The following is a 25247-nucleotide window of genomic DNA, read 5'->3' as shown; positions in this document are numbered from 1 at the left end:
TCCTATCAAAAGCTACAAAATTATCCAACTCTTTTTAAATATCTAACATTGCCCAATGGCCACAGAACAAGACTGAGAGTTAGGACAGACGGGATGTATTCCTGGCTCTGTTACTGCCTCGCTGAGTGACCTTATGCAAGTCACTTAAGCTCCTTCAGCCTCTGTTTCCTCATCTGTAAAATGTGGATAGGGAAACTTACACCATTTTGTAAACCGCTTGAGAGCCATGGTTGAAAACTGCTATATGCCAGTAAGTGACAGCATGTATTTGTCCAAAGGATTCCACATGATCACTATGCACTGGTCAGTATCTTGGACAATGTTCAGGGCCCGCTTTGAAAATATTCTGTGCTCAAACTCAAGGAGAGCTCTGGGCTTTTAGCACATCTCAGAGACATACTCTTTATAAGCAAAACAAAAAGATTAGGTGCCAGATCCCCCACTGGAACAGATCAGCATCCTCCAATACAGCAATGCCAATTTGCACCAGCTGAGGAGCTGGCCCAAGACATTCAATTTTTGTATTATATGGCTTATCACAATCCATGAGAAGGTCCCGGGTGACTTGACCATGGTCTACAAGTACCAATACGGGGGAAAGATTTCTGATAGTAGAGGGCGCTTTAGGGTCGGAAGTTGAAGCTAGATATATTTAGACGAGAAACAAGTGGCTAACATTTAACAGTGAGGGTAATGAACCATTGGAACTATTTACTTAGGGATGTGGTGGAATCTCCATCACTTGCTGTCTTAAAACCAAGACTGGACATCTTTTTACAAGTTCTCTTATGGCTCAAACAGAAGTTATGGGCCTGATGCAGGGATCGCTGTGTGCCACTCTCTGGCCTGTGTTATGCTGGAGGGCAGGCTAGATGACTGCGGCTTGTTACTTTTTTACTCCAGTGGGCTGGGATTTTCAAAATCACTTAGCACCGGCCCACCTCTGCTTCCAGCGAACACGGTCGGAGATGTAGCATTGACTCCAGCCTGGGTGCTTAAGTCAGTGCTGAGTGTTAGAAAAATCCTACCCATAGTGCACAGCACTGTCCTTATCTTCCCAAGGAAAGATGGAATCTGCAAATTAACCACTCTACTTGCTTTGCTTTGGTATGACATGCACTCCCGCACTCTTTTAGATCCTGCCAAGCACCCACAATCTTTAATGTATTTATTCTCTCAACACCCCTCTGAGGCAGGGCAGTGCTCGTATCCCCATTTTACAGCGGGGGAATAAGGGGCTACGTGTCTTGCCCGTGGTCACACGGGATGATTGTGGTGGAGCAAAGAATTGAACTTGGGTCTCCCAAAGCCTCAGCTAATGCCCTAACCACTGAACAGTCCTTCCTCTATATTTCTGAGTGCTGTAATGGGAGAGGCAACAGTCATGCTGTTCTTAAATGACAGGGCTGTAGTAAACCAGGGAGATTTTAAAGCAATCAAGCAGTTTTCAAAGAATATTATACTCTCTTTGTGGGTGACAGCACATTGTAACGAGTCTCAGCAGAGACCAGCCTGACACATCATGCAGTCAAGTTGCAGTAGATTTTGCTGGCCTCACCGCAAAGTCTGGCTTGAACTGAAATTTGCCATTGGAACCTGATAAAGGAGCCAAGCTTTTTTTTTTTTCCCCCTTAAGATATCACAAATAAGCTGTTTACTTTGGAACAACTCCCCTGGCACTCAGAGTGCACAAAAGCTGCCAGCAGGAGGGTACCAATTATGAGGCAACATATGGCAGGAACAGACATCGCCAGTCCTCATCTGGGTATATCTCACTTAATTTCCTGCCACTGCCGGGGCCTCAGGGATTGGTGCACCCCAGCCCCTCCTATTCTTTGCCTCGGGCATAAAATAGTTTTGTCTCCGTAGGGGTGCAATACTTTGGTCTAACTGCAATTGTTGGAGTGCGTATGCGGGTGCTGGTGGCCTGTGGTATACAAGAGGTCAGACTAAATGAGCTGGTGATCCTTTCATTTCTCTGCATTCATTTCAGGAGCCAGTTGAAAACCGTCCCCCTTTTTTTAAACACTCTCCATAGAGCTGCCCTCTCTTTACACCTTCCCTATGCCCTGCAGTACTTTAGCATCCCCCTGTTCCTCTCTGTCCTTCCATAACATCTAGACCTTGCAGGAGAAATTCATCCCTGCATAGAGGCCTATGCACCACTTACATCCCACTCAAGCCTTCAAACAGAGGGACTGTCAGGCCTCATGCTGGCACTCTCCACAGGGGTGGAGAAACTTCATCTCACTAGCGCAAGAGCCTTCTCCCAGGCAGATTCTGGACCAGCCTTTCCTGTATCTACTGCATATAAAAGCTGTGTGTTGCTATTAGTTATTATGTCTCCGCCTCATTGGTACTTTATCTCTGTGACGCTGCCTTTTTATCACAGAGCTCTCTAGGGAAGGGCACTTCAGACCTCCTTGCCACCGCCTCATTTCTGGGCCCAGAAGAAAGAAAATGGATGGGCCATGGCATAAAACGTAGGAGATCTAGATTTAATTACCATCTTTGCCACTGACTTTGCATGACACCTTAGGCAAATCACTTAACTCCTCAGCTCTCCGCCGGCAAGAACAGACAAGTAATCTTTTCCCATTTTTTGAGTCTTTAAATCAAGACTGGATGGTCTTTCTAAAAGATACGCTGAACCTCAAACAGAAGTTATGGGCTGATGCCAGGATCAATGAAGCTCTCTGGCCTGCGTTATACAGGACGCCAGACAATGGTCCCTTTTGGCCTATGAATACTGTCCGCCCCACCCCCCCCTTGCCTATACCTCTTGATTTCTTTCTAATTCTGCTGTGATTTAGTATTTATCAGTGAGGGTGAAATTCATTGGTAGGTCAATCTTAAGTCCTATTCTGAGAGCTTAAGTGGCACACTGGTCTTGATGCGACCCTCTTGCACGGGATGAGGTTCATAACTGAGCTTTGTGAGGAGTTTCAGGCTCCAGTTTCTGTAAAAGATGCTGTACTACAGTGGTCTTCAACCTTTTTATGCCCAAGATCACTTTTTGAATTTAAGGGCAACCCAGGATCTACCCCGCCCCTTCCCCAAAGCCCCACCGCACTCACCCCATCCCCCCATCTCTCCGTCACTCGCTCTCCCCCACCCTCACTCACTTTCACTTTCACGGGGTTGGGGTTTGAGAGGGGGTGCGGGTTCTGGGCTGGAGCTGAGGGGTTTGGAGTGTGGGATAGGGCTCTGGGCTGAGCCTGGGGCAGGGGGTTGAGGTGCAGGAAAGGGTGAGGCGTGCAAGCTCTGGGAGGGAGTTTGGGTGCAGGACAGGGCTCTGGGCTGGGCCAGAGCATTGGGGTGCAGGAGTGGGTGCGAGGTGCTGGCTCTGGAGGGGGCTCCGGGCTGGGTCAGGAGGGTGGGGTGCAGGAGGGAGTGGGGGTGCTGGCTCTGGGAGGGGGCTCAGGGCTGGGGCTTGGGGTGCAGAAGGGGGTTCGGGGCACAGGAGGGGGTGTAGGGTGCTGGCTCCGGGAGGGGGCTCAGGGCTGGTTTGGGGTACTGGCGCTGGAAGGGAGCTTAGGGCTGGGGCTTGGGGTGCAGGAGGGGGTTTGGAGTGCTGGCTCTGGGAGGGAGCTCAGGGCTGGGGTGCGCCCTCCCACCAGGCAGCACATACCTGCGACGACTCCCAGTTGTGGCGAAACATGGCTGCCGCTAAGGCAGGCTCCCTGCCTACCCCGGCCCAATGCCGCTCCCAGAAGGGGCCAACATGCCCCTGCAGCCCCTGGGGGGCAGGGGCGGGCAGCATGTGGCTCCGTGTGCTGCCCCTCTCTGCAAGCACCGCCCCCGTAGCTCCTGTTGGCCACAGCTCCCCATTCCCAGTCAATAGGATTGCGATTGACTGGGAGATCTAGGATCAACCAGTTCATCACAATCGACCGGTTGGTGACCACTGCTGTACTACAATAAAAGTTGCATTGAACCTTATTTCCATGAGGCTCGTGGGCTGAGCACTGGCACGCATCAGTCAGTATGGCTATCTGGAACAAGAGATGCTGACACCCTGATTTTCAGTGGCTTTCCCCCAGGATGAAGTTTAAAAAACTAAACTCTCGTTATGGCAGTCTCGGTTTCCGTCCATGTGATACTAAGTAGTTCCTGCCAAACTACGCCTGAGGGGAAAGAGAATCCACTCTTTACTTCAGCTCTGCTGAGCACGTCCTTTGTGCTGTGTAGAAGCCCCAGAGTTCCTGAAATGCCTCAGTAAGTAACGGCAACTGGCAAGACTTGACCACAAAACCCACTTCATTTACCTGTGGGAAGCACAAGGGCGAACACAACACAATATATCCTGAGAGGCAGCAGGACTGGGAGTAGATGGAACTCTGGACTAGAAGCCAGGGATAGAGAGTCACGGTTGCAGAGCTAGCCACATCTCTGCCTGCCTTCTGGTCTCTCCGAGTGCAGCCCTGCCCGTCTCAGCCCTCGTGCCTTTAGCCTTCCCTAGGGTGGAATCCTGTGATTCTCCCGCTCTCAGACCAGGCTGCGTGCTGCGATACCCTGCCTATCCACGATGCTGAGCCAGCAGGTCCGACGGACTTCAGGCACCAGCGGTTCTACCCTGTGGGAGTCTGTGACCAGTGGCATACATGACCAGACAGCCTTTTCGAACCAAAGTACTGATTATTTTAACAACAGGAACAAAGCATTTGTTGTCTTAAAACCCTTTTTCTCTAAACAGTCTACACGCGTATCCATCTTACGTAAAGCCCTATCATCCCCTGATGGTCATTTAGGCAGCCCTAACTTCTTCAGACTCCCTAGCAGGTCCCTGGTGTCTCAGTCTGGTGCCCTCAAACACCCCCCCAAATATCGCTCCTCACCCCCTTTGACAGAGTGCTCCCTTTTAAACTTAGAATCATAGAATCATAGAATATCAGGGTTGGAAGGGACCCCAGAAGGTCATCTAGTCCAACCCCCTGCTCAAAGCAGGACCAATTCCCAGTTAAATCATCCCAGCCAGGGCTTTGTCAAGCCTGACCTTAAAAACCTCTAAGGAAGGAGATTCTACCACCTCCCTAGGTAACGCATTCCAGTGTTTCACCACCCTCTTAGTGAAAAAAACTTGCCCGGCTTCTTCTGATCTCCTGTGGTCCCAGCCTTCCCCTGCCATGGTATTGTCTCTTAACAACTCTCCAGTGTGCTGAGAAGTGTCTTATCTTCAGCCATTTGTTTCCATCCTGCTTGTTTTTTCGCAACAGCCCCTTTTAAACTCAACCAGTCTATGCACAAAGTAAACATCCCAATTACGCGGTCGACACACAGTATTCGTAAGTTATTACAGAATAGCTCCAAATGCATCACACACAGTTTCATAGATTCATAGGGACCATTAGATCATTAAGTCTGAGCTTCTGTATAGCACAGGTCAAAGAGCTTTATACAGTTCTGCCACTGACTTGATACATAGCCTTGGGCACTTTACTTAACCTCTCTGTGGGCAGGATCCTGGTAGGGGCTGAATTCAGGTGTGAATTAAAAGGGCTCAGCACCATGTCCCAGTTTCCACAGTGTGCAGAATAAGGATACTTTCCTACCTATCTGACGGGGAAGCTGTGAGGGTTACTGAGTTAATGCTTGTCAAGGGCTCTGAAGATCCAACACACTAATACTTATTACACCCTTATTTTGTACAATGTCTTTCAGGGCAACTGTCTCCCAAGCTGCTTTGCAGGGTGAAATAGCAATAACTGAACAATGACGTTAAAGGAGAAACGATGGCAGAGGATGGGAAAAATTAAGGGGCCCCAGCAAGAGAGGAGAAGAGAAATTTTCCAGTGAGGTTATTAAGAGAGGCAGAGAGAGAGGAAAGCTATCCCAGAAAGGAGGGGCTGCAAAGGCAGCTCCCTCCAACACTGGAATAACTATGGAAAAAGACACAGAAGAGAACCTGGGGGAGGAGGCAGAGGACCAGACCTAGATTCACTAGTAGGGAGCAATTTGCGCTCCAGTATACATGCAGTGGGGGCAGGACCCAAAAGAAACACTGATGGCAGAGGCTTTCAGGGTAAGTTGCTTGACTCAGTGTATCTTCCAAATGGCCCTGGTCCTGCGTCTTTCGGGGCAGCACCGCTACTCTATGGATGGCAAAAGCTCACTCCAGGTCTCACAGGCTATGTCTGCACTGGAATTAAAACCCCCAGCTGGCCCATGTCTGCTGACCCAGCCTTGCGGGGCTCGGCCTAACGGGCTGTTCAATTGCGGTGCAAACGTTCCAGCTTGGGCTGCAGCCCGAGCTTTGGGACCCTGCCACCTTGCAGAGGCCTAGAGCCTGGGGCTCCAGCCCGAGCGCCAAAATCACAAACTGCCCCTTAGATCTGAGCCCAAGTCAGCTGGCATGGACCATCTGCGGGTTTTTTATTGCAGTGCAGACACACCCACAGCAGACGGGGGATTGCAGCAGACTTGTGCAACGATGGCTCTGACTCAGGCAGACTTTCTGCCACTGAGGAGTGAATCGAGCCCAAGGAAGGTGAGATGGGCAGGGGGCCACTCCATGGAGAGTTAGCAACTCTGAAGTGTTAAGAGGCCAGGGGGACATGGTCACGTCTTACTGTATGTGAGATGATGGGCAGCAACACTCTTGGCACACCAGCCCATACAGCAATGGCATCAGGGCAGCCACTGAGAAGGGAGATGCGGTAGTCAAGGTGAGAAGCCATTGATTAAATGCCTGAATGTGGATGTCAGGGTCACAGCAAGAGCTATCCACTCTATCTATCTGGAGTGTTTTATGAGGACTCTAATATTTAACCCATCTGATTCCTCTAGTCACCAACAACTTTAACGAGCGCTTTATTTCAATTCCAGTGCTGGGCTGGCTAGGCTATTTTCTGCATGCTCTGTAGTTAGGATCACCCACCCGTGAGTTATTGTTCCATTCTGATCTAATTATTTCTTCCACTTGGCTCCCGAATGAGCTTTCTCAGAGACGGGGGGAAATAAAAGGCCAGGTGCCTTTCAGAATGGCAGTGAAGTGACTGGATCACGTGCAATGTGATAAAGAACAAGAGAGACAAACTTAGACTGCCTTACCAGGGAAACCTCCAGGGGAAGATGGTTTCATGGAGAAGGAAGTTTCCATGGAGGGTGAACTAGTGGGGATGGGATGGGATCAGACATACCATGTGCCCAGCAATGCAAATCAGCCATCCATCTGTATAAAGCCTGCCAGGAGGCTGTCTGTGCTCCAGGATGGTGGAGTGAAGAGTGGCTGAGGAGGTCAATCCCCCCCGGCCCCATATGTGTAACTCTAGCCTCTCCTTTCTCCTCCCAGCCCCTCAGCAGCCTTCTATGCTGGCCTATGCAGGGATGTTACACAGACTGGTTCCATGGCCCGTGGGAGTGCCCTGGCACCCATGCAGCCATCTGCCAGTGGACCTCCCTGGGCAACCCTGGGCGTAGCTTAAGTGGTTCACAGGCTTTTGCTGTCCCTCGGCAACCGGGTTAATTGCCCCTGATGTGAGTAGGCAATGAGATTACTCACGTGCATAAGGACTTCTCACAGCAGTAACGGTTTGCAGGATTAGGACCTACCAAAAAAGATACACACCCTAGACAGCACCATAATTTATTAGTGTGAATCTGAACTGTGTCAACTTCCCTTTTCCTGCAGTGTGGTATATTTCTTTAAGTCCTAAAACTACCCAGCCAACAGACTCCATAATGATGCTTCTCCTGCTTTGCATTTTGTTTACCGCCTTCCAGCAGCTTGCCAGGGCTGGATTCCAAACTGAGAAAATAAATGGACACACTTTTTTCTCATAAAAAATTCATTGCCCCCTCCCTCTTCCCTCATCAGCTTTACTAGGAAGTGGAAAATCAAGGATGGTGTTTTACGTATAAATTATAAATGAAAGTATCTACAACAGTCAACAATTTGGTCTTGAGAAAAGATTCTACTAGGCACACATGTTAGGCAGATGGAGGAATAGTACAGGAGGGAAAAAGTGAGGAATTATTTTTATATCACTATTTTTTCCCTTTTTTAAAAAGCTGACTCGACCAGATCTTTAGCTGATATAAATCAGCCTAGCTCCATTGACTTTAATGCAGCGACACTGATTTACACCAGCTGAGGAGCTGGCCCACTGGCTATCGGAGGAGCCAGAGGGCATATCAAATAGATAGCAGGAAACAAAAATGTGCAAAATCTCGTTGGTTTTTGTTTGATTTATTATTTCCCATTTTATTTTTCAATGATTTTTAAAGATTTATATATATATAATTTTACTGGGCTACAAAGAGTTAACAGCCCTTTGAAAAGCAATCAGCTGATTTCAGGATTTTTCACTGAGGGCAAACAAGGCGAGGAAGTGAGGGGAAAGTCAGTAACACGATCTCTCAAGAGCTTGCTTGTCCAACTCAGCAAAATCTTATTCAATCCCCAGCCTTGGGGTGTGTCCTATTCCTGCACGAGCCATAGCACAGTCAGTGCTTAACTATGGAGTGAAATTCTTTTCCCTAATGCAAAGGTCCTAGTGGAGCAGTGGTGCATTTATTCATAATAATAAATCCTGTTTATTATAGCAATGCCTAGGGATCAACCAAGAACAGGGCCCCATTTTGTTAAGCACTGTACAAACACAAGGTAACACTCCCAAATGCCTTAAAATACAGCAGAACACGAGAGACGCCAAATTCCTATGATATTTTTGACTGCTTTTCCCCCTCCCCTCTCTCCCGCACTGACCATCAGATTTTCCCCATCCACAAACTCCTACCAGCACTTCCTGGGCCAATGAAGCTTTGGGTAAAAATAAGAATTTTAAAAAGCATTCAGAATGCCCTAGTTAATCCAAGGTCATTTTTGTCGCTGTATCTTCTCCTCCACGTGCTGCTATTTTGGAATCAGGCTGAAGTATCATAGAGCGGGACAGATTCTCAGCTGGTATAGATCGGTGTCATTGGCATCCAGGGAGCTACGCTGCTTCACTCCCAGCTGAATGAAACTCTGGCTAATTTACTGCAACAGTCCTAATGAGTTCAGATCTGTATTGAATTTATTAGCAGCATGGATAGTAGCCAACCAAGGGCTCACAAGTGTTAACTCACTGAGTTACCTCATCAGTCTGCTGGGTCCCTCCCTCTCCTATCAGGCCTGGGGGTCAGCTCCCCAAACTCATTGGCTGCACTGATGTGCAAGGATCTCTAGGCACATGCCACTGGCAAGGAGCCTCCATGCAAGGGTCCCTTGCCTCTGCATTGCCACCCAGCTCTCCCCCTCCTCACAATCCCTTGACAAGGCAGCTCCCATGCTCTCTATTACTCCTCAAGCTACCACTGCCCTCAGAATCTCTTTCAGTGGGAAGAGAGTCTGCAATATGACATGGTTTGCAGTAACCTGCACTGATTTTCCCCAATCACGTTGAGGTAGGGAAGGGGTAGGGGAAATCAGTGCAGCATGGCTGTCTCAGTTACTCTGTCTATTCCCTGGGAATGGGCCAGAATCCTCATGGAATAGCTTCCCAGGGACTGAAGGGCAGCGGAAAACAAGCCAGTGAGAGCTTCCTTCCTCTTTCAGTACAGAACAGTGCTGCTCCTCTATATTATAATCAAGCAGTGGTCAATTCTGCCTATTCAGAAACATGGAGACAAATCCCCTAGCTACTTCTCCCAAGGAGCTAGTCTGCCCCTCATCTACACTAAAACTAATTAGGATAACTCCAGCATCCAGAGGACTTTAGGCCCCGGAAGGTCATATTAACCAAGTTCTGTGTAAGGTGAGCATATACAAAACAGACCTGTAATATCCAGCTAACTGGACGTGCCCTGTGAGAAAGCAATTGCTAACAGGGCTGAAGACATTGTCTGGCCTCTGGATCAGAAATTCCCTGAGTTCCACAGAGCCGGTCTTCAAGTGAGACTCCTCAGTGACTCTCCTTATCACGGTGAGTGATATTACATGAGTCTGATAAGAACACAGGCAGTGTAACAACACACAAAGCAGTAAAGTAGCTCCACTCACCTCCGGCGAGGGGAAGTCTGATGTATTTCCATCAAGTGGCATTACCAGCAGCATGTCCCCTAGGATCGTCTTCATGTGCTGAGCCATCATCTTCTGCTGTTCCAGGCTACAGTGGTTCTCCAAGGAAATGATTACTGGGTATGGAGAGGTCTGTGGTAGGACAGCAACATACATCATGGTTTAACTCTGGCAATCGCTTCCCTCCGGGTGTTATAAAACCAATGTGCTGCGCAGTTTTCAAAAGGCACATCTCATTGGAAACCGGGCCGTTAACACAGACGAGTTCAAATACACAGTAACTCTACACTATTTAACATTACACATTAATAGCACTATTTTGGTAGCCATCTACTGAAGCCTCCCAGGAAACGTAATCTAGAGGCTAGGACGCTGGACTGGGAGGCAGGGGCTCAATTCCCAGCTCAACTGGTCCACAGACCTTGAGTCACTTAACTTTCCCTGTGCCTCAGTTCCCCATCTGTAAAATGGAGATAATGCTTCCTGACCTCAGAGGGTGTTCTGAAAGTAACATCCATTAATGCCTGTGAGATGCTCAGATACTAGTGTGACAAGGGCGAGACAGATCCTATATCACTGAGTCATTTCTTCCTTTCCTGATGATGCATCTAACGGGTTTTAGGACCCTAGGAAAGTGCTACCCACTGTACACCCCCATGGATATTTCCTTGCAATGTAGGCTTCTGATTTCTGCATCCTAAAATCCTGGGGAAAACAGGATGTTGGCTCTAAAGGCAATTTAACTGAAGAAGAAGGAGCAAGCCTGAGTCCCCAGTGAGTCTGGAAGAACAACAGTCTTGATATAAAGGATGACAGCCCGGGGCTGCTATTCAAGGCACCCAGGTTTGATTGCTACATCCTGTAATTTACTCCCAGTAGGAAGAGAGAGGGAATATCTCCCATCAGTCCCTCACATGCACACACATGGATTTCTCTAAAACCTCTGGATAAATAAGGCTGAGCCATCAGACATCACAGCCAAGCTAATCATGAAATGAACAGCTGAGTTAATTGGACTGCCTACATTTCCCATTGCCTACATGCATTATTGTTCTAATTTCTGGTTACTGTCTTCACTGTGGTAGGGGTCCAGGTCCCATCACGCTAAGTGCTGCGCCTATGGACAATGCAAAGACAATCCCTGCCCCAAAGGGCTCAGCATTTCAATAACCCTCAGGTGCTGCTCACTGCAGAGGGCAAGGCACAGGTATGGCAGCCCAGAAAGGGACCAATGAGAAATGCAAGTATGCAGGTTTCATTCTGTACGCACAATGGAAAGCTGATTATTTCACTGGAGCGGAACGTCTGCCTGTTTGTTCTCAGGGAAAAGAAATGAAACTGCAGGATAAACACACACACCCCCCATCCTTTGTTCTTACTTTGAAAGCATAGTTCTTGATGGCCTTTATGGCATCACTGAAGAGGATCTTGGAGGTGAGTGTGTAGCCATGATAAATAACAGGCTCTGAGTTAGGACCATCCCAGCAGTCCAGCTCCACACAGCGGCAGCCTTTGGTCAGGGCTCTGGAAACAAAGAATGGAGGCATTCTGGTTTTTCTCCCCCCTCCCCTCCAAAAATGGGACGATATTGTACATGAGCATTTCAATATACGCTCATGGATGGCTTTGACAAGTGCACAGTAAGTGAAAAAAGGGGAACCTGTAAAAAGTGCAGTGGGACTGAGGAGCGGGGAGCTCAAGAGAGATCAGAGCAACTGAAAGGAGAGGAGCTCAGAGAAACTGATGAGCAAGCTCAGAAATGCATAAAGGAATCTGAGGAGAAGGGAGATGGGAAAAGCTCAGGGCACCTGAAGATAACGGGGATCTGAAAAGCACAGGCAGGGTTTGGAGAGAAGGGAGATTAGGGAAGCCTTGAGATGGCGAAGAGCAGATCAGGAAAGGCTGACTGGGCATAAAGAGAGTGGATCAAAGAAGCCATGAGTAGCTGCCACAATCAGAGAGGCCTAGACCATGTGCATTCTTCATGCAGATTTGACAAGGAATTGGGGATGCATTTTCAAAGTTGTGCTCACTGACATAGCTATGCGAACTTCACTGTCATTTAATGAGACTAAATCCCCTTTAGAAAGTTCACCCCACAGATTATACATCTTGAATGTATGCTCAGAAAGCCCCTGCCCTGCATTGTCTGGTTCAGTCATTTCCTGCCTTCAAACGTAAGTTCTTGTCTATATATTCATCACTGTAGGCTTCTGAAGATGATCTTTCCACTTTTCTCTACAGAGGCATATGTGTACAGTAGGCCGTGTGTAGAGTAATTCCCCCATATGCCTAAAGAGACCCATCTCCTATAAGCACTGCTACGAGACTTGTGGGAACCACCGAGTTAACCCCAATGGAAACAGGATTAAGTAATTTCCTGATATTGCAAAATGCACTCAAATAACTAATGAAAGCAATTCACCGAGCTAAACCCTCTGCCCCTCCCTGTCACTTTTGACTCGCTAGCTGCTACTCCCCAACAATTCCATCGGGTAGGCAAGGAGCCATGGTAGCAGAGCACTTGCTCAGTGGAACTAGGGCTCACACTTTGATCATGACTCACGTGACTTGGGGGGGTTCCTCCTGGAATCATGCTATTGCCTGAGAATTCAGCTTTCACTGAAAAAAGAGTAAATGTCCAGCCCTCCTGGCTGCAAAGAAAAGCTTGAAAACATGACCCGTGAAGTCCCCAACACCAGAAGACAAATGCAAAGCATGTTACATTTATTAGTTTTTAAATCTCATTCCTCTGGGGGCCTGACTCAGGATTATTGCACGCTTAGGGTTGGCAATACTGTCAGCTACAGGGAAGTATCTTGTTGCTGGTTTGTTTGCAGCTGTTTGAGGCCACTTCAACATCTGGCTACTAGCTGGCAGACACAACAATCAGCAATAAGGTTAGGGTCAGTTCAGGCCAGGGTGGAACTGAACATTCAAGGGTCAAGTCTGCCTGTATGTGTTCTGTATCCTTGTACAATCTGTGTTGAGAGATCCCCCTTTACCTGATATAGGCCTCTGTGCTACTGGGCCCTCTGAGCTGGTCTTCCATTAAATAGGTATTGTGCGAAGATGACACCAAGTAGTGACTGAGGGGCTGAGTCATGTCCTGATAAACTTTACTGTGAGAGGAGTTGAATATGTTCCCCTCTGCAGACAGCAGATACATCAGGAAACCATCTTTGGTCATGATCTGTTGCTTCTTGGCTACCAGATAAAAGAAACATAAACCAGCAGTGAAAATATGACACCTTGGTACTGGAAGAACGTGAAACACCGTGAGCTGTGAGGCCCCTCAACACCACCTGCCCTAGTGTGAGGAAGTTTTATCTGTGCCTTGCTGTGGGTCAGCACTCTGACACCACTAGGTTCTGGCTACACAAACACTGCCTTCCATGCCTCCACTCTCTCTGAACAGGTTAGCTAAAGGCACACACCAACCCCTGAGTCTTCAGAGCACTCCTTGTAGTGTCCAGCCCCTCCTAATGCCCAGGCCTGCTGTTCCCAAAACAGCAGTACACACCACCTTGTAAGATTCAACTCCGGATCACCACTTTGCTTAACACCACAGCACTGAGATCTATTTACAGTGAAAACAAGAATAAGTTCATTCTCAAATACAGACATTCCAGCAATAATGAGTAAGAACACTGGAAACAAATGGTTACATATAAAACAAAATCATAACATGCTTTCTAGAGACTCAACTTAACAAATTACCCTCCTGTTTAAAGAAGCTTATCTCACCAAAAGTTATCTCCAGTGGTTTCAACCAAGCCTGACTGAGACTCCACTTTCACGAAGCAAACTTGCTGTCTATGTCCTAGGTCAGGGGTGGGCAAACATTTTGACCTGAGGGCCACATCTGGGTATGGAAATTGTATGGTGGGCCATGAATGCTCACAAAATTGGGGGTTGGGGTGTGGGAGGGGGTGAGGGCTCCAGCTGAGGGTGCGGGCTCTGGGGTGGGGCCAGAAATGAGGAGTTCAGAGTGCAGGAGGAGGCTCCAGGATGGGGCAGGAGGTTGGGGTGTGTCTCCAGCTGGGTGTGCGGGCTCTAGGCAGAGCTGGGAATGAGAGGTTGAGGGTGCAGGAGGGTGCTTCAGGTTGGGACTAAGGGGTTTGGAGGGGGATCAGGGCTGGGGCAGGGGGTTGGGACACGGGAGGGGGGCAGTGGGGCAGGCTCCGGGTGATGCTTACCTCAAGCAGCTCCCAGGAGCAGCAGCATGTCACCCAGCTGGCTCCTACACGGCATGTCCCCCCGGCAAGTCCCCCCACTGGCTCCTACATGGAGGCGCAGCCAGGCAGCTCTGCACCCTGCCCCATCCGCAGGTGCCGCCCCTGCAGCTCCCATTCGCCATGGTTCCTGGCCAATGGGAGCTGTGGAGGCAGTGCTTGCAGCAGAGGCAGCATTCAGAGCCCCCTGGCTGCCCCTTCGTGTAGGAGCTGGAGGGGGGGCATGCCGCTGCTTCTAGGAGCTGCACGGAGTGAGGCAAGCCCTTGACCCCGCTCCCTGGCTGCAGCACCAGAGTGGGGAAAGCCCTGGACCTTGCTCCCCAGTGAGAGCTCGAGGGCCTGATTAAAACGTCTGAAGGGCTGGATGCAGCCCCGGACCATAGTTTGCCACCCCTGTCCTAGGTGAAGGATGACAGATCTTCTCTCCCAAACATAACCCCTTCACATCCCTCAAATTCCCTAGCAAACACTAATAATGTATCGTCTGAGCAAACCAAGATTTGCAAAAGGCAAAAGCCAAAGACGTACAGCTGTACTGGCTTGACTAGAGGGTGCTCTAACTTATGCTGGAAACTGAACTGGTCCCCAGGCCAGGCCCCAAACCAGGGAACTGCACAGCTACTTTCATCCCCACCCCATTCTTGAGCTGTGCCAATGGCAGCAGAGACACAGCCCAGGAACATGGCCTTTCAGCTGTCTTGAACATTCCATCTAAGAGGCTGCACGGTGGTTACTCATTTCATCTCCGAGCAGAAATAAAATAATTCTGCATTTGCTCTATTGAAATGCAGGTCACTTAACTGGCCGCCTAAATATGGATTTAGGTGCCTAACTATTTTTAGGTACCCAAGTTTCAAAAAGTTCTCCTTGGGCTAGATTGGATAAGAAATGCAGACGTGGCGACATTGAGTGTTACCGAGTTTTTCAGGGGCTTGGAAAATCACTGGGATTCACAAAGGCTGAGTTGAGGAGCCTAAGCGCCCTATGCAATGACTAAGGAGGGCTAGGCAGTGGGGCCTCAGAATGGGATTCACAAAAGCCAGCATGCTAGGTGGCTACTCACCTTAGGGTTGCCCCCGTCCAGTTTTCACCTGGACAATCCAAGTTTTGGCTTGTGTCTCCGGGTGCCATTTGACAAACCCTGATGTCCAGTTCTTTTGATCTGTGGGGGAAGAAGCGGAGCAGGGGCGGGGCCTTGGGAAGAAGAGATGGAGAAGGGGGCAGGGCCTTCAGGGAAGAGGCTGAGCAGGGGGCAGCACCACAGGGGTCTGGTTACCAGCCATTAGAAATGTGGCAAACCTACTTCAGCTATACAAGCCAATGGGAGATGCCAGCAACAGGAGTGTGTCCTAAGCCCCTCTGCTCTCACAGAGATGGGCCCTAAGTGCAGGCTGCAGAAAGGCACCTCCCTCTGCTTGGGATTCTCAGCTGTGAACCCTCTCTTGGCATGTGGCATCTATGCTGTTTTTGCAGGCGGCCAGGGGAGGACCAGAGCCAGCTCCCGCCTAACTTTTAGCCCAGTGGTTAGTATACTCATATGGGATTTGGAAGACCCTAGCTCAAATCTCCCTTCCTCATGAAGGGAGTACAGGGATTTGAACAAGGATCTGCCACCTCTCTGGGGAGCGTCCTAACTGAGCTCTGGGATATTCTGAAGCGGGGCTCACTCAGTCTCTCCCGCTGAAGCAGTTCCTCAGTGGATAAATCATATAAAAAGCCATTGGGGCAGGGGGACTGGATCCCAGGTCGCTCACCTCCCAGGGGAGTGCTCCAACTGCCAGGTTATGGAGTCATTCTCAGACTTGTGGGGGCAAAAGACCTATCTCGCTTTAAGATTAGACTCGATAAGTTTATGGAGGAGATGGTATGATGGGATAACATGATTTTGGCAATTAATTGATCTTTAAATATTCATGGTAAATAGGCCCAATGGCCTGTGATGGGATGTTAGATGGGGTAGGATCTGAGTTACTACAGAGAATTCTTTCCTGGGCATCTGGCTGGTGAATCTTGCCCATATGCCCAGGGTTTTCAGCTGACCGCCATATTTGGGGTCGGGAAGAAATTTTCCTCCAGGGCAAATTGGAAGAGGCCCTGGGGTTTTTTTTGCCTTCCTCTGTAGTATGGGGCACGATGAAGTGAGCTGTAGCTCACGAAAGCTTATGCTCAAATAAATTGGTTAGTCTCTAAGGTGCCACAAGTACTCCTTTTCTTTAAGTCTAGATGGTCTTTCAGGTGGGACTCTGAAAACCTAAATTCTGCCCACTCTGCACAGATCTCAAAATTCCCATAGTACTTGGTTTGCCCCACAGGATCTTACCTAGCAATTGTCCGAGTTTGCTAACATCTGCCTTCTTGAAGTCCATTGTCTTTCTTTTGCTGTCTTCCTCCTGACATTCCTTAGAATCATGAGCTCTGTCATTTCATGATCCACTGTCACTCAAGCTGCCTTCCACCTTCCAATTCTCAACCAGTTCCTCCCTATTCGTCAGAATCAAATCTGGAACAGCCTCTCCCCTAATCACTTTCTCCACCCTCTGTAATAAAAAATTATCTCCAATGTATTCCAAGAACTTGATGCATAATCTGTGTCCCACTGTACTATTTTCCCAACACATCTCTGGGTAGTTAAAGTCCACCATCACCACCAAGTCCTGTGCTTGGGATGATTTTGTTAGTTGTTTAAAAAAAGCTTCACCCACCTTTTCTTCCTGGTTAGGTGGCCTATAATAGACATCTACCATGACATCACACTTCTTTTTTACCCCTTTTATCCTTACCCAGAAAACTTTTAAGAAGTCTGTCTCCTATTTCCATCTCAACCTCAGCACAAGTGTATACATCTTTGATATACAAGGCAACCCCTCCTCCCTTTTCTCCCTACCCGTCCTTCCTGAGCAAGCTGTACCCTTCTATACCAATAGTTCAGTCATGTGTATTATCCAGACGCCTGGCCTGGGGCTGCCGTGGGCATGCTCAGAGGCAGGAACATAGGCACCTAGGGAACTTTTACTCCAAAAATTTAGGCTCCGAGTGAGCTTAGGTGTCTACAGGGTTTGGTGGCAGCTGAGAAGGAGCTTTGTGAATCCCAGTGGGGCCTGATTCTGGGATTTAGGAGCCTAAAGTGGCAGTTAGGTGCCTAAATCCTATTATGAATCTAGCTCTTTGTGACTCAGTTTCCCCATCTGGAAAATGGAAATGACAGTACAAATCTGCCTTTGCAAAGTGCTTTGAGACCATCAGATGACAGGTGCTATAGTGGTGCTAAATATTATGCAAGGACTATTATTAAATAAACCATCTGTCGCTTCCCCACAAGGACTACAGCAACCCTTAAAACTCTATATATCAACCACTTTCCTGCTGGGTACTGGATCAGAGGAAAGACCTGAGAAAAAAGACACTTTCCAGTCCACCCAACACATCCTTGTGGAGCTGCTAACATTCTTCTGGAATATTGACACATTAGAGATGGCTGCTGCAATACAAGGTCATGCAAGGCTGCAGAAGGAAACAGTAGCAAAATAGTTCAAGGAATTGCTCTACCCAGAGCAAGCATTTTAGACTCTCACCCAAACAGCAGCCAGTGCTGCCAACTCACCTTTTTCGTTGGGTTCATATCTCTCAATCAGGGAGAGTGCAGATTCAGGGACAGCATGCTCCTCCTGCTGCTTTTCTCGGAGGAACCTCAGCAGGTTGTCCCTGGACATGATCCCTTCAGCACTGGAGTATTTTTTGAAGATCTCGTCTATCTCCACCCGCTCAGTCAGCATCTTGTAAAATGTCTCTATCTCCTCATCTTCCAAGGTCTCTGTCTTGGATTTGTCACACTGCTGTAAACGTAGAGGGGAGAAGGAGTGAAAACCTTCTTTCCTTATAGCATATTCCAGCCATAATCTGCACCAGCTCTAAACAGTGTAGAACACAAAATAATTGGAAAGTTATTTCCCGCCTAATGAGAAGCCCTTGATTGATGGCTCTTACTGACCTGTCCAGGGTCATTTTCTAGCGCTGCAACATCAACAGTTATTATTATTTATTATTTTTATTACTGTAGCACCTAAAAGCACTAATCATAGAACAGGACCCTATTGCGCTAGGTGCTGTACAAACACAGAGCAAAAAGACAGTCTCTGCCCCAAATAGCTTACAATCTAAGATACAACAGATGGAGATAGACAGACCAGGGAGTACAAGGAAACAGTAAGTGAAACCTGTGTTAAGCAAGTAATGAAGAGACTGATGTACAGCCAATTAAAGTCAATGGAAAGACTTCCATTCACTTTAATGGGTTTGGGATTCGGCACTAAGAGACTAGCAAGCACTGGCAGAAATGCTGGTTGAAGATAGTCCATAAAAACTGCTTTTGGATGGAAAATTTGGGTTTTTCAGCAAAATGAATTCTTTTGTGAAAAGTTCCTGCGTTCTGTGGAAAGTTTTAATTTCTCCTCAGAAAAACAAATGCCCCCACACCCAAATATTTTGATCCAGATATCCTACCTTGGTGCCTCAGGGGCACTGTAGTTCAGTTTCCTTGCGTCCCCAGTCTCCAATATGGGTTGGGCTCCCCAGCTAAACTATGTCTCCCATGATGCATCACAACCAGAGACTCCCATGAGGCCGCCACCTCCCATAAGGGGAGACCAGGATGCATTATGGAAGATGTAGTCCTTCCAGAAGCCTAGCTCATTAAGGAGAATGGGCACATAAGGCACTCAAACTACAGCACCTTTGAGGCACTACAGCAGAATTTCTGAATGGAAACGTTTCAATTTCTGGCTCAAATACTTCAGTTTTTGATGGTTTATTAAAAGTCAAACTTTTCCATGAGAATGAATGAGTTTTCATCAACATTTCCAATGGGGAAAAAGCCATTTTTCCTACTAGCTATAGTTAGCAGCTGACTAGATGTGATATAATGGTTGCCCCCGCAATCTTCACAATGTTGCATCTGCAAGCAGTATTACAGCCGTTTTCCCTATCCTGCCCTAATGTTAATTACTTTGGTAGGATTTTTGTTGGTAAACATTTTAATTAACTAAAGGTCAAACAAAACAAACTGTAATGGAAAACATGGGCATATGTCAAAGTGGTCGCTTAAGACACAGAGTCTCTTATTAGGATTGAGGGATTTTTGGTGCAGGTTTCTCTGTACCTATCTTATCAGTTGATGCCTAGATATTTTGATGACTGGCTCTCTATAAATATCTAATATAGACAGCCAGCTCTTCCATGGGATCTGGCCCACTGAGTTCAATTAAGTCTAGATGGTCTTTCAGGTGGGACTCTGAAAACTAAGTCCTGCCCTCTCTGCACAGATCTCAAAATTCCCATAGCACTTGGTTTGCCCCGAGGTACTTGGCCAAAAAAGGTCCCATCCCCCAGCCCTGAGTGCTGTAGACCATGCTGTGTGCCATTTGGTGGTCACCACCCACTGCAGAGGTGGCAACCTTTCAGGGGTTCTGTACGTGCATAGTGTATAACTGGCTCTGGGATCCCTAGGATGGTAGACATGGTATAAATGCAAGATATGGTTATATTCCTGATTCCTAGAAAAAAATGCACATTTTAATTTAACCAACCATCTTATTAGGACGCAAGCCAAGCAGTGCTAATCACACAGAAGACAATCATGATGCCCCTGAGGTTTCCTCTAGCAAGATGATAATGAGGTCTTTGGGGCACTGATATCATTGCTCCCTATGGAAAGTCACTGCTGGAACACTTTGGGAGCCATTGGGCTGCCTAGTTATGAACCAACCTAAACTATCTGGTGGCTCGTTGCATTCCACAAGTCAAAACTATGATCTCACAACTGGCATGCTCAAAGTGACAGAGGTGGCATTTATTCACCTTAATGCTGAGAGAAGCTGAGAAAGTGGCCTATTTACCCGCTCAGTTGTTTCTCCTGACATGCTTAGTCATTTAAAAGGACACCCTCTACATAGGTTTCAACTTAGTTGCTTTTATAGTGTAATATTAAGGTTGTTAAATGGATTTTGCAGGTGCATGTTAACACTATGCTGTATGGTACAGATGGTGTCGTTACAAGTTTATAATGTTTTTCATTTTCTTTCTGTATTCAGATGTGTGTATCGAAAAGCACAAAAACAATAACAATTTTAATCCAACAAGATCGTTTTCTACACTCTTGAAGCAATTATTTTGCTTGCTGCTGTCTGTGTCTATACCATCCTGTGATGTCACCTTGGTAAAGCTTGTCACCTCAGCAGTGTCTGATTTGCTTAATTCTTGGAGAAGAAGCACAAAGGCAGACTGGCGATAGTGGGGATTTGGCCAATGACGCTCTTTCCTTTGAGACAGAACTGAGACAATACCCCAGTACAGCTGTATGGAGGCCTGTGCTCTTGTAAGGGCCACCTCTTGGAAGCCTGGCCCTTAGTGGCCATTACACAGACTTCGCTGCCCGTTCCAAAAGAACAGGGGTGTAAGTGCTGCCATCGTGGCCAGATTCCAGTTTGGGTTGCTCTGTGTGTGTGAACATGTTCTCTGAGTTTGACCTATATGGCATGGTCCCCTCTGAGATTCACTTTGGGTTTGAATGAGCCCTAAATCACAGAGAGAATCTTGGTCCAAACTGCTGGGTTTTACCTGGCTTTGATGCATCCTGATACCCTGAATCAGACTGAGTTTGCCAGAAAGCGTGGGGAAACTTCGTGATGGAACAGAGCTGAGATCAAGTTTGAAATGAAATGCCCAACCAGGTGAGTTTTATGTGGCTTCTGGTTTCATTGGAGACATTGTACCCAGGTCTACTTAGAACTTATAGCGGGACCACACAGGTATGGGAGGCCACCTTGATGGAAAACAGGACTAATTTAGGAAAACACCCTTATAGCCACAGTCTGATTGATCTATCATCCGTCATTACTGTGCCTGTATGAAGAACAGCTCACTGCTACATGAACCGACACTGCGGTCTCTCACTTCTCCACTGCCAACCCTTCCCCGCCTCTCTCTATTCCCCTGGACCCCCCACAGAGCACAGCCTCTGTAAGAGCAGCTCGTTATCATTACTGTAATTTGCATTTTAGCTGCACCTACAGGCCCCAGGTTAGGTCCCCGGGCTAGGTGCTGTATACCCCACAGAGCTCACAGTCTGAAAGCTGTTCTTCTGGGTGCTCCCTGACTGCAGCTGCTCCAAGAGGAGTCCCCTCAGAGGAGCAGGCCTGTTCGACTGTGTGGAAAAGGAAGGAAGTACATGTTACTGCAGACAGAGCTTGTGTTTATGCAGCTTTATTCTGGGGCTTCTGCAGAAGGAAATCAGTAGAGATATGCTGGCCAACCTCCCCTCGAATCCATGTGGAGCTCCCACACAGAGAGGTCTCCACAGATCTAGGGTTAGGGGAACACAAAGAGCTGGCATGCCTCCCTTCTATGCAATCCCCAGCTAGGACCTGCAGTCTGAGGCTTCCCAGAAGAGCCCTGCAGCGGGACTGGGGTCCCGCAGGACCCGCTGCCATAAGAGTGGGAGCAGGTAAAATGTACTTTGTTGCGGTTGGGATTGGGTGGGCAAAAAAACCTGACTGTGGTCATTTGTGGGACAATACTAAATCTCTCGCCAGTTTGCCATAATAGAAATTCAGCAAGTTTGTTTTTTGTTGTTGTTGTTTTAATAAAGGTTTTAATACTTAACTTTAAGCAAGGGACAGAAAGAGATCTGATGTCTTATAACAGGAGTTAAAATATTTTTTTACATGGTGTAAGCAAGATTTGTTTTATTCTTTTAGTGGTAAAAACTGTGTCTGAATTCCATTTATATATAATATATATTAACCAATCTGTGGTTTTGTGTTTGTTTTGTTTTGTTTTTAGTAGCGTGGGAGAGTCTGTCTCTCTTGCGGGATTTGTGGGATCTAAGGTTTCCGTGGGTGGGAGTGGGATAAAAATGCAAGAGACGATGCGGGAGTGGGTATTGCGGGATGGGCGCAGGATTTAAAAAATAGCCCTAAGCAGGGCTCTACCCCTCAGCCCTCCACTTGCAGAAGCAGAGGGGAGCATGAGAACCACTACTGGGTTTTGACAACTGCGTGTGCTTTTACTATCTAGTAGCACTCTGAAGGGAAAAGAACAGTTCTTTCCAACACTGCCCACTTCAGTGAAGTTAAGTGACAGATGTGATGAGGGCCTACAAATCAATCCAATGGGCTTTATCTCATGCAAGCAGGAAGGCTGGGTTTCAGGAACACTAAAAACTCAACAACTAAGGACTTCTTGTCACCGTCATTACCTTCCCACTGGCTCTGCCAGCAAGTCGAAGCACAAGAAATTAGTAGTGCATATCCCTGAGCGGAATTCGTGTGTCTTAGGTCATTAAAGCACCATAATTGCTCCTTGCCAGTGTGCAGTGTTGCATAACTATTATGATTGTATTCCTTTAATTCACGCTTTCCCCTATCTTGTATAACTTTCCTTGATTTTACCGAAGCCACTTGGCATTTTACTCCACTGTGTTAGGGTAAGTGACTATAGCAGAACTTATTCCAGGGGGGACTTAACTTTTCGGCATGTAGTCATTACACTCTGAAGTCCTGATCCACCAATGCCCAAGGGTACCTGCTCTCTCACTGATCTTATCCATTTATCTTGCATTATCCATATCAGTGACTGATCCTTTTCTCCATCCCCCTCGGTTCTTGGACTCATTTATACCTTTGGGACACGGCAGCTCTCACACTGGGTTCCCAATTCACCATGGATGGAGTTTTCAAAACGCACTCAAGATTGGCCCAGCTCTGCTCCTACTGGAGTCAATGGGAGTTTGACCATTGATTTAACTGGGAGCCCAGTTAGGCCAACAGTGAGCACTTTGAAGATCCTAAGGCACATGCACAATCCTAGGGCTCAGTCAGCATGTTGAGCGTTTGTCTCCAGCTCAGTTGGTGTGAAGGTCAGGGACTGTGACCCCAAGCCAGCCCATTCGCTGCCATGCTAATTGTGAATTCTCCTTACCTGAAAGATCTGCTTGGCATAACTGTCATCCATTTGAATGTTCACTTCTTTCAGGAAGTTCTTGAGCTCTTTAAAGCTCATCTTGTTGTCTTTGTTCTTATCGGCTTTCTGCAAGCAGGAGTGAATCCAGCTGCAAGCTGATGTAAGGAAATCATTCCAGATCGATTCCTTCCCCCATCTATCATCCCTCCCCCTGGGAAAAAAAACTCACCTAGAGATTCTGGGCATGTCTTCAGCTGGTGTAAATCAGCATAGTGCCATCAAGCCAATTTACGCCAGCTGAGGATCTGGCCCTCTGTTTTTAAAGAGAATGTTAAGGGTTGCTTCGGTGGCAGCAGAGCGCTCTGTCACATAAGAGTCCCCGGCCGAGGAGAGCTCTTTCACCCACTGGGAGTGAGAAAAACATTATTTGCCCCATTATTAGCTTCTTGCCCCAGCTGAATCACAAAACATTTTTGCAAGAGAATGAGCATTGCATTCAAGGCCATTAACAGGGGATTGGGGGTGAGGGAAGGAGGGCAAAGAGCTCCCAGAAGGCAAAACTGATGGTTTCCTACATGGATAGGCGGGATTTGATCGAGATCCAGTATATCAACTAGCATTTGACTGGAGCTGGGGAAGACACTAAAGAACCCAGCCTGGATATTGGGAAAAGATTCCCCAGCAGAAACATTACTGTTCATCTTGTGAAAGCTATACGCTGTCTAATGGTTTGAGCATTGGCCTGCTAAACCCAGGGTTGTGAGTTCAATCCTTGAGGGGGACATTTGGGATCTGTGGCAAAAATTGGGGATTGGTCCTGCTCTGAGCAGGGGGTGGGACTAGATGACCTCCTGAGGTCCCTCCCAACCCTGATATTCTAGGATTCTGTGATTCTACTCTAGTATATATTTGAGGATCTGTTCCTATATTTCTTACCATTTTTTTTAAAAGTAGAACTGGTGTTGCTGGTAGATTCCAACGTTCCCTTGTAAAACACATAAGTTATATATCACTGTATTCTGCACTGCCCCAACATTACAGCTTACGATGTTACTGTACTGTTTCAGCCGATTACAATAAAATATCTGTCATTGATTCCACTGGCATTCCTATGTCTTTTCTGGAAGATCACGTCAGACTGTTAAATATCTTGGCGTTTTTTTTCAAAATAGGAATGGCTATTACTGCAGCAGAGCACCCTCTTTCTTTCTGCTTGTTTAATCATCAAATGAATGAGGTCTTCAGGGAAAGCATTCTACTTTTAAACTAGGAAAATCATCAAACTAAGATCAGGTCATCAAATCTCTATGGACGTAGTCCTCACTGCCATAAGCGGGTCTAGGGCAGAAGGCACTGTTTCAAAAATCATTCCAAAAAGACTAAAAAATGCCCATTCTGGGAGATGAGGGCATGAGCTAGAATATATATAACTGACCCTAAGGGACAATACACAATATTTTAACTGAACCCATCATATTTTCCCTGAGAAAAAAGATGTTTACAGATACCATTAGCATCCGCAGTGGTAACCCTTAATATGTGAATATTTACCTACAATTGCCACATGTGTATCTAAAGCAGTGGTTCTCAACTCCTTTAGCATTATAGCACTAGTCTCTAAGGTGCCACAAGGACTCCTCGGTTTTTTTGCTGATACAGACTAACACGGCAGAAACCTGTCACCATAAAAGGCACTGAATTTAGCCATATGAAGTGGAAATCCATCAACTTCATGAAAAAACTTGTGCAGATACAGACATCTTCTTCCTTTCCCAATGCAAACAGATGGACATAATACCAAAAGGACTGAAGGTAAAAAATCCATTACAATCAACATACCATACAGATTATAATGAGAGATTATGCCACACACATGCAAAGAAACCGCAGAACCACCTGATCAACATCCTATACAGCAAACAAGAGAAGATTAAGAATGAACTCTCAAAACTGGAAACTCTCTTAAAAAACCAACCATTCACACAAACGCTCTCGTGGCTGGACTTTACAAAAACTAGACAAGCCATTTACAACACACACTTTGCATCTCTACAGAG

At 47.2% G+C, this 25247-nt stretch overlaps 1 protein-coding gene across 2 annotated transcripts in view; it reads right to left on the bottom strand.

Moving 5' to 3' along the window:
- Nucleotides 1–25247, bottom strand: part of PLCD1 (phospholipase C delta 1) — a 95730-nt gene that overhangs the window by 19284 nt on the left and 51199 nt on the right. For both annotated transcript variants that reach the window (XM_084621197.1, XM_084621196.1), the window contains exons 4-8: nt 23209–23338; nt 17837–18068; nt 13006–13207; nt 11380–11524; nt 9983–10132 (exon numbers count right to left, since the gene is read on the bottom strand). In XM_084621197.1, coding sequence (XP_084477323.1) covers nt 9983–10132; nt 11380–11524; nt 13006–13207; nt 17837–18068; nt 23209–23338 — 859 coding nt within the window. The remainder of the gene's footprint in view (nt 1–9982; nt 10133–11379; nt 11525–13005; nt 13208–17836; nt 18069–23208; nt 23339–25247) is intronic.

This window comes from Lepidochelys olivacea, assembly GCF_965140295.1.
Source record: "Lepidochelys olivacea isolate rLepOli2 genome assembly, chromosome: 2".
Classification (NCBI taxonomy): Eukaryota; Metazoa; Chordata; order Testudines; family Cheloniidae; genus Lepidochelys; species Lepidochelys olivacea.
The sequence above is the reverse complement of the archived record's forward strand: the minus strand, read 5'-3'. Positions and strand labels throughout refer to the sequence as shown.